The sequence below is a fragment of the Montipora capricornis genome, chromosome 9, assembly GCF_036669925.1.
Source record: "Montipora capricornis isolate CH-2021 chromosome 9, ASM3666992v2, whole genome shotgun sequence".
Taxonomy (NCBI): Eukaryota; Metazoa; Cnidaria; class Anthozoa; order Scleractinia; family Acroporidae; genus Montipora; species Montipora capricornis.
This window is the reverse complement of record NC_090891.1, coordinates 40,212,698-40,228,440: the sequence shown is the minus strand read 5'-3', so window position 1 is coordinate 40,228,440 and position 15,743 is coordinate 40,212,698. Positions and strand designations below refer to the sequence as shown.

At 40.9% G+C, this 15,743-nt stretch overlaps 1 protein-coding gene across 1 annotated transcript in view; it reads right to left on the bottom strand.

The window, feature by feature from the left end:
• The window catches only part of LOC138015191 (ATP-binding cassette sub-family E member 1-like), a 29,406-nt gene extending 13,752 nt beyond the window's left edge, over positions 1 to 15,654 (bottom strand). The window contains exons 1-8 of the mRNA XM_068862144.1: positions 15,450 to 15,654; positions 15,271 to 15,356; positions 11,732 to 11,829; positions 10,210 to 10,327; positions 8,415 to 8,504; positions 8,121 to 8,168; positions 320 to 389; positions 92 to 188 (exon numbers count right to left, since the gene is read on the bottom strand). Coding sequence (XP_068718245.1) covers positions 92 to 188; positions 320 to 389; positions 8,121 to 8,168; positions 8,415 to 8,504; positions 10,210 to 10,327; positions 11,732 to 11,829; positions 15,271 to 15,356; positions 15,450 to 15,582 — 740 coding nt within the window. The 5' untranslated portion in view covers positions 15,583 to 15,654. The remainder of the gene's footprint in view (positions 1 to 91; positions 189 to 319; positions 390 to 8,120; positions 8,169 to 8,414; positions 8,505 to 10,209; positions 10,328 to 11,731; positions 11,830 to 15,270; positions 15,357 to 15,449) is intronic.
• Positions 15,655 to 15,743: the final 89 nt, after the last annotated feature.

Genomic DNA, 15,743 nt, shown 5'->3' with positions numbered 1-15,743 from the left:
GAAAGCTAATAAGCCGCAATGTACCTATACTAAGTTCTCGCAAACGTAAATTCTCTTTTTTTGTAATTATCATCACACCCATGAAACTTACATATCTGCCTTCTGAATACAAACAACGGCACAAGCAAAACGCTGCAGCTCTCCTCCTGAAAGTTCATCCACGTTACGATCCTTAACTGTTTCCAGGTCTGCAACATAAATTTCACACAATTTCATTGTCTAACCTAGTTCTTCCAATGAGTGCCAAACAATGGCACGGCATGAAGAGGCTTTTAAATTTCATGTCACACACTGTGAGGTTATGCCATGTTTTACATACCAAGCTGTTCACAAATATGTTCTTGGTTGTCCATCTCAGTTTTTCTGTCCAGAATTGACTGCACACTTCCCTAAGTGAAAAAAGACAGTTTAAACAATCAATTAAAAAATACACGTTAGACAAAATAATATTACGATTTATTAAAAACTGAACTACGGATATGAGATTTCCAGCATTTTCATTGGCTCGCCGGACACAGGCTATCAGTTCATATACCTGCTCTACCTAATATGATTAAAGAACGCGTCAGCAATAAAGCGAGCTGAAAACATTTTTTGCAGCTCTGAGAAAAAATGGCCTACAAAAGCCGTTTTGGACGGGAATTGACCGAGGCAGAAATCAATGCTTCAGTGGAAGAGTCGTTGATGCTGGAGTTTAAAATAAAACAATTATTCTACTCAGGCTTGCTGGATATAAAATGATTATAACCAACTCGGCGCTACGCGCCCAGTTGGTTATCTATCTCTTCATATCCAGCGCGCCCTCGTAGAATAATTAACAATTATTCGCCGAAGGCGAAGTGATTATCGGTGAATATTCACCGACAATCACTGAGCCTGAGGCGAATAATTGTTTTAGTATAAATACACAGGTGATTATTTCAAAAAAGAGAAAAAGAAAACATTTCAACGCGAAATCATCTTCACTTACAGTGGAAAAACGACTACTGGCAGCCATTTTGTCCGTCGAGGTGATTATCGGCTGATAATCCGAGATAGCGAGCCAATGAGGGCGCGCGATTTTGTATAATCACCTGTGTATTTATACTAATTGTTGATTATTGTACAAGCAAACTGATCTGAGATGAAAAGGAGAATTCTGATTGGTTCTCTCAGCAGTCCGAATTTTGAAGCATAGACCGCTAAGATGGCCCGGTTACGGAGCAGTATATACAGGTTGCCAAGCTGTTCCCATTGTCTGTTTCCATTTTCTCAGAGTTCCAGTGCGAATTTTACTTTCCAGAACCGTTAATAGAAGCAGGCGAAGAGGCAAGTACCGCTACCGATTGACAAGAGATCCAACATTATTAGTAATAAAAACCTTATTGAACTAGCTTGTTCGATCCGTACTGGGAAATGTGGTGCTGATATTGCGTTACAGCTGCGTAGCACGTGTTAATATTGTTTGATTACATAACCAATAACTCAATGAACAATGACATCGTTGTTCTTGTTAGTGACATTTTCAGTGCAACGTGCCTTACCGTGGTGACCCTACAAACTTTCACATTTGAGAATTACGTGTAAACACTTCAACTCAACAACCCATGCAACGGAGTTCAACTCACAACTGCGTGAACTTTGCAAGGAGGTGTGACTGTCAATCAAATTCGCACATCCTGATTGGCGGACAATTTGCAAAACACTTTGTTTGGTGGCCACGGTAAGGCGCGTCGCACTGTAATAGTGGGGAGTTTAAGATCTACGACGCGACGGCAACAAAAACGTCACTAAATTGGCATATTTAATGAGCAAAAAATAGCATTGCACGCTCTGCACGTGCATTTTTAGTTTTTGTACATTTCTTTCACGTTTTCGGTAAATCTGCGACGTGAAATGACCAATTCTCAAGTTTTAAGGCCATGTTACACGAGGCAATTTTTCTTGCAACTCGCAACGCAACGATGACGAATAAAAAACCTTTCAAGTTGCAGAGGGTATGTTACACGTTGGCAACTTCTTTCGCAACTTGCAACGCGTACAATAACAAACAAGATGGCGGACGCGCTAAGTCGCCATCTTGAAATCTCCCGCAAGCGAAAGATGAGCTCTGATTGGCCCATTCTGACAAAATTGCGTTGCGAGTTGCAGAGGGGATGTCACACGCAAGCAACTTGTCTCGCAACGTTGCGAAAAGTAGAGGGTCGTTCTACTTTTCTCGCAACTCGCAACGCAACAATTGCAGTTGCAAAATGGGGTGTTACACTGAATTTTTTCTCGCAACTTGCAACGCAACGTTTGTTGCGATGCGAGTTGCAAGAAAAATTGCCTCGTGTAACATGGCCTTTACGGAGAACGTGAACAAAAGGCAGCGAATTTGAATTTTCTGTCGTAGATTCAATACCGCACCTCCTAATTCAGTTCCTGGAAAATTGCACTAGTTTTTAAAAGTTAGACAACCGACATAATGACGAAAAAGATTAATAAACCTGAACTTGCAATTCTAAATGACGTTTTCGTTACCGTCGCGTCGCAGATCTTAAACTCCCTAGTGTGTGATTTTAGCGCGAGTAATAAAAAGCAACCGAAGGCTAAACTACTGCAATAAGTAAAGTCTCTGTTACGAGCCTTAGAAGGCCCATCAGGCCGGCGCTCATCTCCGGTTTCTGTAGCATGAAGTGACTAGGAGTATTTCTACTCCCCCCTGGATGGGATGCTAGTCCATCGCAGGGTTACCCCCAGCATTATGCCGGTACCTATTGATACACCTGGGTGGACAGAGGCACCGTGAGAGTGAAGTGTCTTGCCCAAGAACACAACACAATGTCCCCGGCCAGGCCCCGACGCCACTCGATCCGGAGTCGAGGGCACTAACCACGAGGCCACCGCACCTCCCACAAAAAAACTACTGCAATAAAGAAGCTTAACGCTTGATTCCACTGTGTGGCTTACTTATCGTGACATGGTGTCAGAAGTCTAAATTCCCGTTTCGAAGATCAAGATGACTGAAACAGCAGAATCATCCTCGGCCTCTCAGTTAGCACAACCGATACAAGTTTACTTTCCGCCATCAAATCTACCGCGCCCTAAAGTGCTAGTATTCGATGACAATCTTGAGACGAACTGGAAAACGCGGAAGCAAGCATGGAAACGTTACGAGATTGCGACTGGTGTACACAGGAAGGCAAAGTCCGCGTGTCTACTTTACTAAGTATAATCGGCGAGGAAGGAGTCAAAGCTCACGACACTTTCACATGGAATGCAGCGGAAAACCAGGAAGACGTCTCACTAGTTTTACGGAAGTTTGATGTATTTTGCGCTTCCAGAACTCAGGTAATAATTATACGAGCGTTATCGTTTTAACAACAGAAACCAAGAATCTGGCGAAAACATCTCAACTTATCTCACAGAACTTCGAACAATCGCAAAAAACTGTGGCAATGATAAAATCATGCCAGATGAAATGTTGCGTGACCGCGTAGCGCGAGAAACTAATCCGTTTGAATGATTTAACCCTACAACAAGCGGTGGATATCATCAAGTCCTCAGAACAGACTCAACAGCAAATCAAGCAAATGTCGGGGGAAGAAGCAACGGTTCACATGTTAAAGAAGGTTGGATTTGCAAGCAAATTTGATGATGACAGGTAAACCAAACCCCCTCCTAGAACGATGTTCAAAGAATGTGGAAATTGCTGAACAAGTCATGCACGGGAGTCAGTGTACGGCATATCGCAAAACATGCTTCAACTGTGGGTCCATGAATCACTTTGTTCATAAATGTCGAGCAAATCCGCGAGCAGCGAAACCCCGAGTATCAGTTGTCCATGAATAGGGAGTTTAGGATCTACGGCGCGACGGCAACGAAAACGTCACAAATTTTGCCTATTTAATGAGCAAAAACAATAGCTTTGCGCGCTCTGCACGTGCATTTTTCATTTTTGTACGTTTCTGTCACGTTTTCGGCAAATCTGAAATAACCCATTCTCAAGTTTTTCGGAGAACGTGAACAAAAGGCAGCGAATTTGAATTTTCTGTCGTAGCTTCAACACCGCACCTCCTAATTCAGTTCCTGGAAAGTTGCGCTAGTTTTTAGAAGTGACATAATGACGAAAAAGATTAATAGACCTGAAAATGCAATTTTAATGACGTTTTCGTTACCGTCGCGTCGTAGATCTTAAACTCCGTAATAGGGAGCTTACGAAACGACGACGCCGACGGCAACGACGACGCTACAAAACAATAGGTTTAATCAGAAAAAACAATGGCTCTGCACGCTCTGCTCGTGCGTTTTACATTTGTGTACATTTCTTTGCCGTCATCTCCTAAATGACGACGTGAAATGACCAAATTCAAGGTTCTGTGGAGGACGTTAGCACATGACGATGAATTTTCAGTTCTCTCTCTACGCTTCCAACTCACTCATACCAGTTTAATTCCTCGACAGTTACTACACATTTTTAACGCCAAACTACACGAAATAGTTCCGTAGTGATATGAATAACGCGAACTTGTATTTTTAATTAAGTCCTCGTAGCCGTCGTCGTCCTCATTTCGTAAGCTCCCTATTATCCCGATACAGCAGACGACCCCTTCGGCATTGGGTCCATTGCAGACAGGAGCAAACCCAGGGACGCACAGCAATTAGCGAACTCCATGTTTTCACGCCTGACCCCAAGGGAAAAGTCTGTTTCCAAATTGATACCGGCTCCTAATGTGATGTTTACCAACCCATGTGAACAGACAAACCATGGGAGACAAACTACTCCATCGCCTAAAACCATGTCAAAAAGAAATAGTAGGGAGCTTACGAAACGAGGACGACGATGGCTACGAGAACGTCATTTAAAAATACAAGTTCGCGTTATTCATATCACTAAGAAGCTATTTCATGTCGTTTCGCGTTAAAAATGTGTAGTAACTGTCGAGGAATTAAACTGGTATGAGTGGGTTGGAAGCGTAAAGAGGGAACTGAAAATTCAACTTCATGTGCCAACGTCCTTCACAGAAACTTGAATTTGGTCATTTCACGTCGTCATTTAGGAGATGACGGCAAAGAAATGTACCGAAATGTAAAACGCACGTGCAGAGCGTGCAAAGCCATTGTTTTTGCTCACTAAACCTATTGTTTTGTAGCGTCGTCGTTTCGTAAGCTCCCTAGTACTATTACAGTGCGACGCGCCTTACCGTGGCCACCAAAAAGTGTTTTGTAATTGTCCGCCAATCAGGATGTGCGAATTTGATTGACAGTCACACCTCCTTGCAAAGTTCGCACAGTTTTAAGTTGAAAAACTCCGTTGCGTGGGTTGTTGAGTTAAAGTGTTTACACGTAATTCTCAAATGTGAAAGTTTGTTGGGTTGCACTGTAATGTCACTAGGGAATTTAAGAAACGGCGACGGCTACGGCTACGGCTACGGCTACGACATCGCCAGAAAACAGTAATATCATTGGTTAAAAGAGCATAAATCGTGCTGCGCGTGCAGCACGGATTTTAGCAAGTATGTTTGCGGTCCTCTGCATAACGACGACTTGAAATCACCAAATTTGAGGTCGTACACAGGAACCGTCGCAAAATTTCTGGCAGAGCTACTCTTCCAGTATGGTCACAAGGACAGAGGAAGGATCGAAGGGTGCCTGCTTCGCGCAAGGGAAGTCCTTTATTGGAAGCGCACGAATGCTGAAGTAAAGGATTTTATCTCGAAATGCTCCATTTGCCTGTCTAACAAGCCGGAACAGTGTCGCGAGGAACTCAAATTGTATTCAGTTCCCAACACGCCCGTGGTCAATGCTTGGGGCTGATCTGTTTGAGCTCGGTCGGAAACACTTTTTCATTCTAGTCGACTACTGGAGTGGGTTTTGCGAAATCCAGGAAGTCAAAGCCGTATCGTCAGCTAGTGTGATAACCACGCGTAAGGTTCAGTTTGTCGCCAGTTCACCTCGTCAGAGTTGAGTTCATTCGCGAGACAGTGGCAATTTGAACATCGCACATCAAGCCCTCACTAGCTACAGTCAAATGGGCAAAGCTGAAAACGTGGTGAAGACATGCAAATTATTGATGAAGAAAGCAAAAGAAGATAAACAAGACCCCCTGTTAGCCTTACTAGACTGGTGCAACACGGGTACTTCTCCTACTAAGCATTTGATGGGACACGGCAAATGGACCCTCCTTTCCACACACCTTTTAAGACAGCCAGACCAAAAGGCCACAGCCCCCAAACTGGCCAATCGGAAGTACACTCAAGCGAGTCAATACAACCGAAAGTCTCGCCCTAAAAAAACATTAGAGTGTGGACAGTCCATCAGAATGTGCCTCTCCAGAAGAGAGGAACGGAGCTTAGGGACGTGCACAAAAGCACTGTCAAATGGGTCTTACAAGGTTGAAGTAAATGGCAGGACTACCGACGGAATCATCGACAATTGCGATGGATCCCAAAACAGCACCCCTAACGAGTCCTATGGAGCCGACACTGCCTGTGCTCCTCCCTAAACCAGGAGAACTCCAAGTTGAACCAGGACGTCCAGTACAGGAGTCCAGTGTTGATGCTGAAGCTGATACTCTTCCTCGGAGTTCTGAAACTTGTAGTTCAGAGCGTTGTCGCATATGTAATGAACATTTGTAGTTGTATCATTAGCATTGAATTTAGTTATTGTTGTGTGCTGCCTTGAATAGGTAACAGTATCCTAGATTAGTATAAATACACAGGTGATTATACAAAATCGTGCACTCTCATTGGCTCACTATCTCGGATTATCAGCCGATAATCAACTCGACGGACAAAATGGCTGCCAGTAGTCGTTTTGCCACTGTACGTGAAGATGATTTCGTGTTGAAATGTTTTTTTTTTCTCTTTTTTGAAATAATCACCTATGTATTTATACTAAAACAATTATTTGCCTCAGGCTCAGTGATTATCGGTGAATATTCACCGTTAATCACTTCGCCTTCGGCGAATAATTGTTAAATAACAGCGAGCCTTTAGATTAACAAAAAAAAATTTTGTATGATTGAGATTGACACATTGTGCTGATTACATAACGAATAGCTCGATGAACATTGACATCCTTGTTCTTGTTAGTGACATTAATAGTGTGTGACTTTACAGCAACTAAGAAAAACCAACCGAAGGCTGAACTTCTGCAATAAAGAAGCTTAATGCTTGATTGCACTGTGTGGCTTACTTATCGTGACAAATACTGGTCTCGTTCGTTTTTTGCAAGTCTATGTTATCAAGGCAATCAGTGACAAAGATCTTTAAAGCAAAGGGACTAAAATGATAAGAATTATTAATGAAGGGGACACAGTGTTTGACTGCTTAATGAAGGGGACACTCAAATGCCCTCAGACGTCCCCAGTTGACAAGTAAGATGATGGGGGGGGGGGGGGGCGGGTGACAACTGTAACAAATGCTGTTTCGGGACTAAGCCAAAATTGTTCTGGGAATCTGGAGATTTCTCCGGAATCGGGACACTTGGAAATTTTTCTGGGAAACACCCAATAATTCCGGGACATTGCTGAAAAAAATCAGGACATCGAAGGTACATGTAATTCTATTTCACATTATTATTTAGGTTAACCTCAGTAATTTAACCATGAAATCTTGTTATATATGCCGGGAATTCTAAAAATTTCCGAGAATGTATCCCAAAAATTCGGGAGGATGATCCAAATGTTTGGGACAACTTAAGTTAAGACCTAGTATTGCTCAAACAGCCTTTGTTAGAGTTGTTACCCCCTGTTATGATCGCCTGACGTTAGACAGTAAAATGTGTAAAGTCTCACTCCCAAGTGTCAACGGGTTAAGTTCTTTTGGCTTTGAATAGAAAAGTGTTTGTTGGTATTTCATGTCATTCATCTTGATGAAAGAAATGATGATGATGATGATGATGATGATAGAGACAATGAAGATAATGAACTTTATCATGAAACTAAGTCGGCTCTGGCTGCAACAATCAATGCACGTGAAAATGCTTCAGCGTCAATCTCTACTTTGCATTGAATCAAAATCAGTCCTTCATATTTCACTTTGTGCAGAAAAACAAGCACCATTCTTAATTTAATAAACTGAATTTATAAATTATTGATATAGATCTTGATACTTCAATTCACATTAAAAACATTAAGGACGAGTTAGATGACTTACATTGACTGCCTTTGGAATCTGGTCCACATTCTGTGGTTTAATAATAGCCTTTGGCACAAAAAAAGAAAAGTTTTAACAATGGACGCAGGACATGCAAATTTTCTGTACAAAAGGTCTGTCTCTTTATAATACTGAACTTTGAACATTACTTATGCTAATTTTCACTCTTTTTTGTCAAAACCTTTGAATAAAAAAACTGTGATGTTTTTATTTACAATTAAATATAATTGCCATCAAAACCTGTTTAAGTTTCTCAATAAAATCAAACGTTTCATCAACTATAAGTACATGTACCTTCAAGTCATCTTCTAAAATCTTTGTGAAATAGTTTTGTAGTTCAGAGCCTCTGAAGTGCTGAAGAATTTCCTGCCAATCTGGAGGATTCTGAAACATGAAACGAAGAGAAACTCTAGTTAGAGTTGAGGCTGACAAAATTAATGTTCGACAAAGCCAATACATGTTCATGTTTGCACAACCATAGTGCAAAGCCTTAAAATTTTTTTCTCAAAGAGCCAGTGTCTTGCTTATGGCAGGACGATTTTTGTCCAGAGATGTTTAACGCAATTAAGATAATTTGATTAATGATGAAATGGTATATGAAATGAATCATATATGAACTGCGGATATGAAGTCAAGTGAAGCTATCATCTTCGCAGTTATGAACGCAATTTTTGCAATTGCATAATGAAGCCTGAAAAATTCAGGACTTCAACAGGGTTTGAACCCGTGACCTCACAAGTGATAATTTGATTGGTGGGAGCCGATGAAATCTATACCGGACAAGAGATCTCACCTTGGCCTATACTAGACTAAGTTCAACCAAACCTACACGGACTGAAAAAAAAATTTAATGTAGTGCTCAAAAATTCTTAGTTGGAAAAAACTAAGACAGAAAATTTACCGCGCACCGGTGGCTCAGTTGGTTGAGCATCAGGCTGCTATGCGGGAGGTCATGAGTCCGACTCTGGCCAGACCAACACTCAGGGTCTTAAAATAACTGAGGAGAAAGTGCTGCCTTTGTAATTACATCCCCAAATGGTTAAGACTTTCAAGTCTTCTCAGATTAAGGACTATATACCATAGGCCCCGTCTCAAAACCCTTCAAGTGGCAAGTAAAATAGCCCACACACTATTCCTAAAGAGTAGGGCATGGAGCTCCCGGTGTTGTGGTCAGGCCTCATTTCATTCATTCATATGCTGGGTGAGATTGCTACTGGAATATTAGTATCACCCAACTAGTGGACTAATGCAAATCCTGCATTTTGATTGACTACGCTTTACAGTGGAGGGGCTGGCCCAGTGGTAAGATCTCTCCCTTCCAACCCTAAGGTCCTGGGTTCCATTCCCAGTTCTGCCGAGACTGGAATATTTGGCGACCTTCTTTCCCGCTAAAGTTCACTCAGCTTTCCATCCTTCCAAGGTCAGTAAAATGAGTACCAGCATGTGTGGACTGCTTAGAAGCGGCTGCAATTTGCACCTGTATATGCTTCCAGTCTGCTGGGGGGAAATTGATCATTGTAAAGCGCCTTTGAGACGTATGTGATAAGGGCGCTATATAAATGCACCACTTTACTACGCTACTATAGGACTATTATTAATAGTGTTTCTTTAACTTTATTATTGCCTTTCTGTGCAACTAGTTGGGTGGTACTAAAACAATTAGACCCTTCGCCCTCAAGGGCCACGAGTCAATACCATATTCGGCTTCGCCTCATGGGCTATTGAATCATAGCCCGCAAGGGCTACGGGTCTAATTGTTAAATAGCAGCTGCCAGCAGCGCCTGTATATGCTGATGTCTGATCTCACCCATAGATCACTTGCTTGTAAAGTGGATTTGAATATGTCATTAGAAAACCCACTATATAAATATATATATAAATTTATTTATTACCCCTACCATTACTATGCCATTTTTAAGCTCTTAAAAGCTCAAAGCCATAACTCATTGATTCTTGGGGGCAAAACTTAACAGATTTTACTCTGTTTAACACCAGACAATTTTTCCTCATCAACTGGGAGGCAGCATTCTGGTAGACCTGAGCAGTGAATGGGTTCAATGAACACTGATAAACAATCTTAATTACTTACAAGAAATCTTCCAAGATTTGGCTTTTGTTTGCCAGCCAAGATCTTCAACGCTGTGGATTTGCCAATACCGTTTGTTCCAACTAGTCCCAGTACTTCACCTGGCCTGGGAATCGGCAATCTGTAAAAATATCAATAAGACACCCAACTACATGTGCCAGTAATTCATTAGATGGACGCAACAAGAACTCGCATTCTTAAATTTTGAGTGTTTGGGTTTCTTGGGCACGGGATAATATTAGGCAGGCATTTTTTCATCATTCTTAGCTTCTAGCTGGGTATGAGTCCATTTGAGGAGGCAGCGTCGCCCACTGGTAAAGCTGTACAGAACGGTTAAAGAGAAATAAATCAGAGGAGCAACCGGCAGAAATCTTTAAGCACGAAAAACACTGGTTTACACATGGGAATGACAGAAAACAACAGCAGAGGGAAAGAGGCATCAATGGCTGCTTAGACTGCATGAGCGAAAATCACAAGGAGGACAGCTGCAACGTTTATGTCACTCTGGAACCGAGAAGAAATTTCTTCACAATAAATCAGCTTTGTTACAACTGTGGAAGAGCATAGATACAGTCTTGTGGGTAATAAGTTCACTGAGATATGTTGGTGCAAGTCAATGAATAACTTTGTAGCTAATAAGTAGGATCTTAAACTTGAATATGCAGTATTTTATAGGTAGCCATTTGAGTCTTCTTAAAATTGGTGAAATAAGATCTAAGTAACTTATCTTACAAATAAGCCTGGCCACAGTGATTTGAATATGCTGGAGTTTCTGCACTTCAGTGGCAGGCAGGCCATAAAGAGTACTGTTGAAGTTGTCCAAACAGGAAGTGACAAAGGCATTAACTTAAGTTTGAGTAATTTTGAAACTCAGAAATTTCCTGATTCTTCTAATATTATGGAGATGAAAGAAAGCAGATTTGCATGTGTATCCATCTTGAGTGGTTATCCAGGCAACATCCAAGATTCTTTACCACAGTGGAAGGTGAAACAGTCATACCCGCCACACACAGCGAGTCAATGTTAACTTTCAACTGATGCTGCCTCGTCCCTATCACAATGAACTCCGTTTTGTCATCGTTGAGCTTCAGCCGATCTATTACCATCCATTTTCTGATATCAGCAACAGCTTCAGCACAATAATAATAACGCTGTCTGTCATCGGCGTTAGTCTGTACTTGTGGAAGATGACATTCTACCATGGTGACCAGCTTGCTGACAAAGATGACAAGCAGAAGAGGACCAAGACAGAATCCTTGGGGGACCCCATACTTTACATCAAATTTCCTGGATGTATGATCGTGAATGAATACTAACTAAGTCTGTATTATTATTATTATAAGTCTTGAAGTGGGTGTCCCCATTACCACTATGAGTGGTAGTGATGTTTTTTTTTATTTTTTTTGTAGTATTGTATTCATTACTGGCAAAAAATCACTCTCAAGTGTTTATGTTGTCCCGTGGTTTTTGTCAAAAGAAATCAAACAAGACTACACTGTACAGGCTCCATTGCTAGAAGACAAACCTGTGAAGTTTAAAAGAGTTGGCACTGTATCGATGAGTGGTTTCCTTTTCAAGGTTGCTTGGTAGATTGATGATAGTGATGGCTTCAAATGGACATTTCTGTGATTCAAGGATAAGAAGCATGAACTTAGAACTAAACTCAAAAAAGCTGTCAAACACCCTGAAATATTTCAAGAAAGTTGGGCATAAATGCCTTCTTCAAAGTTCAGGGACAATGGTTGTCTATGGCCTTGGGAACACAAGGTAAGACCCTTTACCATGTTTGGTATCTGGTCATAAACCAAGTTACTTGTTGTGTTTTACATCTATGCCTGTGCAGGCATCCCCCTTTCAAAGAAGTCATTACAATTTAAACTGGGCATTACCAAACAACGAAACAGCGAAACCAAGCACCAAAACACCATGTATGACCTCACCATTCATTGAATATTAACCAACAACGGATGGATTTGAGATTAAATATGGTATGGTATGGTGTTTTGGTGCTTCGTTTTGCCGTTTCGCTGTTTAGTAATGTCCATTTAAACAAAATGTTCATTTTGTCAAAAAATCATTTCACCAACACACACTTTCATGTCCCAGGAGAAATTGCAAACAATGATTATGCAAAATTGTGGGGGATAAACAAGGTGTATTATATATCGGATTTGAGAAAATAGTGAATAACAAAATACTGTTAAATGGAACCAATACTTCCTTCTATTTAGCCAAGGAAAAGGACGAAAAGGAAATTATCATTATTCTTAGTGCACAGTGAGCATTACACACATTGCCTGAAGAATAGGGAAGATACAATGTATCTGTTTACAAACATTGCTTTGATTATTCAAATGTGCCAATGACAGGAACAAAAGACCCCTTGTTTCTACAGCCAATGAGGCTCTGGTTGGCACATTAAAGACAATAGGTGACATCAAGGATATCTTCCCTATACATGCAGGTTGCAGGATTCCCAAATTTAATTGTTGGTCATCAGCCAATCAGATTCAAGAAAATATAATATATAGTAACACTCACTACCGAATTTCCAAACCATGTTATAAGTTACAAGTACAAGGAAAGGTTACGTTTATACAAACGTTGGCCGTGTAGCACTTCTATTTTAAACAGAGTCAACTGAATAGAGTGTAATGTGAAGAGTTAGATTTCTATCCCATATGAACCATGTAAGCATTAGCCCTACTGATGGAAATGGGCCCACACAAGGACAGAGAAAAACTCTGACCAGTGTGGGAATTGAACCCACGACTTTCGGGTTAGATCTCCGCAGCTCTACCCACTGAGCTACAAGGTCAGATGGGAGCAGGCCGTGGGAACTGAAGATGTTAACCCATTGACACCTAAACCGGCCGGTTACGGCCACGCGCGATGACCCCTGAAATACCTAAACCGGCCAAAACCGGCCGTACAAAATGGCGTCTTGATCGGAGTTGATCTTAGGCCTCTACCCAGTCTCCCTTAGGAAATCTAAATTTTTTGTTGTTATGGAGATTTAGTAGGATAATTGACCAATCATTTGCCGTGTTGTGAGCATATTTTGACAGCTGATAAGAGACCCCACAAGGGCTGGCTTTTTGCCCTTTCGATCGCGCGATCAAATTACGCGAAAACAACAGCCGATGCGCCAGATAGCGCACCGAACGATGGGGATATTCATGCTTTTTTTTTCGGATTCGGAGGATCTAGGGATCTAAGGGATCTTTTATGGTTTTCCTGTAAGAGGAGGGGATATTAGAGACAAAAATTTTGATTTAGATGGCTTTAAAAGTGACGAAGAAGACGGTGAAAACCTAGCGACCGATGATAAACAAGAAGCTCGCTGGAATGATCAGCTCGATAATATTCAAGTTCCAGATTTCGTGGCAGCCACTGCTCGGTATTTCGTTTTAGATAATCATAATGAATGAAATATATTTCTTAGTTTTCATAGGAGATGATCTATGGGAATTAATGGTAAACGAAACGAGTAGGTATGCCTGTCAAAAACTGTACAAAAAAACCCCCAAGCGCATTACCTTTATTCAATTCATGGAGTAAGCCGCGCAGAATTAAAGGCCTTCGTAGCAATTAACGTCATAATGGGCATTGATTTGCTCCCAAATTTAGCTTTATATTGATCAACCGATGGATTTTTTGCAAATAACAAGTTTTTTTTGTCCTAAAATAAATTGGTAATCGAAGGAATTTTCACCTTCGGCATACCTCGGAAGATCAGTGTCTTCAACAAATAAATCAATCCGATCGTGCGTTTATATTCCGCAAATGCGAGAAAACTTCCAGCGATTTTCTCTGTTGTTTTTCTTGTGTTGTGTAAGTTATCTTTCAGTCAAAGTTTTCGAAAGAGCACTTTTGTACACAATTTGACCTTGTTTGTTCTCTCATGAAACACGATAGTGATCAGTTAACTAAATTAATCTTGCGGTTTCGTGTATTTTGACAAGCAGAAAACACGTGGTGAAATTTTGTTTAATTCGGCATCAGCGTTTTTTCCCTTTTTTTTTGCACTTATACCTGCAAGAAAACAAAGCGATTGGAATAAATTTCAAACAATTTTTATCCATTGAGTGGTTAGACTTAACTGTAAATTGCATAAGGCATATTTTGAGTTATAATATATATTTTTCAAGCGCTTTGTTTAGTTAGCGATCAAAAACTTTCTTGATTGCTTAACGCGCGCTGCTTCGAAAATTCTACCTTTACATTTTCAGTTGAGCCTTAGGACGTGTTTTGAATCACTTTTTAGCAATATTTTTACATCATCTGGAAGTTCACTGTTTCTTCTTCAAGGTGAACTTAATTCTAGAACTCAGTATCTTGTGTACATTTACTGCGCATATGGTTTATTTTTAACGCTCGCTTTCCAATGCAAAACCTCGAAAATTTCCCAAGTTATCTTGTACAACACAACAGCGCACGCGAATTAGTCCATGGGTTAAAGTCACGGCAATGAACATGTACAAGTACAAGGAAAGGTTACATTTACACAAACGTTGGCCGTGTAGCGCTTAATAATTTATATTTTAAACAGAGTTAACTGAATACAGTGTAATGTGAAGTGCTAGATTTCTATCCCATATGAACCATGTGAGCATTAGCCCTCCTACTGATGGAAATGGGCCCACACAAGGACAGAGAAAAACTATGACTAGGGTAGGAGTAGAACCAACGACCTCTTCAGTTTCCACGGCCTGCTCCCGTCTGACCCCGGTAGAGCAGCGGTGATCTAACCCGAAAGTCGTGGGTTCAATTCCCACCCTAGTCATAGTTTTTCTCTGTCCTTGTGTGGGCCCATTTCCATCAGTAGGGCTAATGCTCACATGGTTCATATGGGATAGAAATCTAGCACTTCACACTACACTCTAATCAGTTAACCATGTTATAAGTTATAAGGTCAACAGGCAATTAACACTAATTTTCCAAGGTTACAATGATTTTGACATTAAAAAGAAATCTTGCTGTAAGTTAGTATAGATATGACACATCTTGTTAAGCTCAAGCTTGACTGAACCGTATGTTAAGAGAGGTTAATTTTCATCTTACCTTGGAACAGATGCCACAACCAATACATAATGACTCGGAAATATATGCTATCTTACTTTCTGGCGTGACGTCAATACACTGTTTTCCTTCAAACAAAATATGTAATCCCTGGTTCATTCTCTGACAGAAAACACAAGCGATCAACAGGAGAAATATAACAAAGAAGAGAATAAACTTACCCATACGGACAACCGGACAAGACTTTTTGCATTCCTGGCGACATCGCTTAGGTTTGCATTTATCAGAGCTTACAATGGCAATTCGAGTGAGTTTATCTTGTGTCTGCTGATTCTGCCTGACCCGAGCAGACATGACTTTAAATTCACCGAAATTTAACTTAGATCTTCACCTTTTACCGGAAAACTGTAGTGGCTTTTTCGCAGCCACGTGAGAATGCGCGCGCAAATGTGTCTCCACTTCCGGTAATAAAACAAGCAAGTTTCCGACGGTAAAAAAACTTTTCAGTTAATATA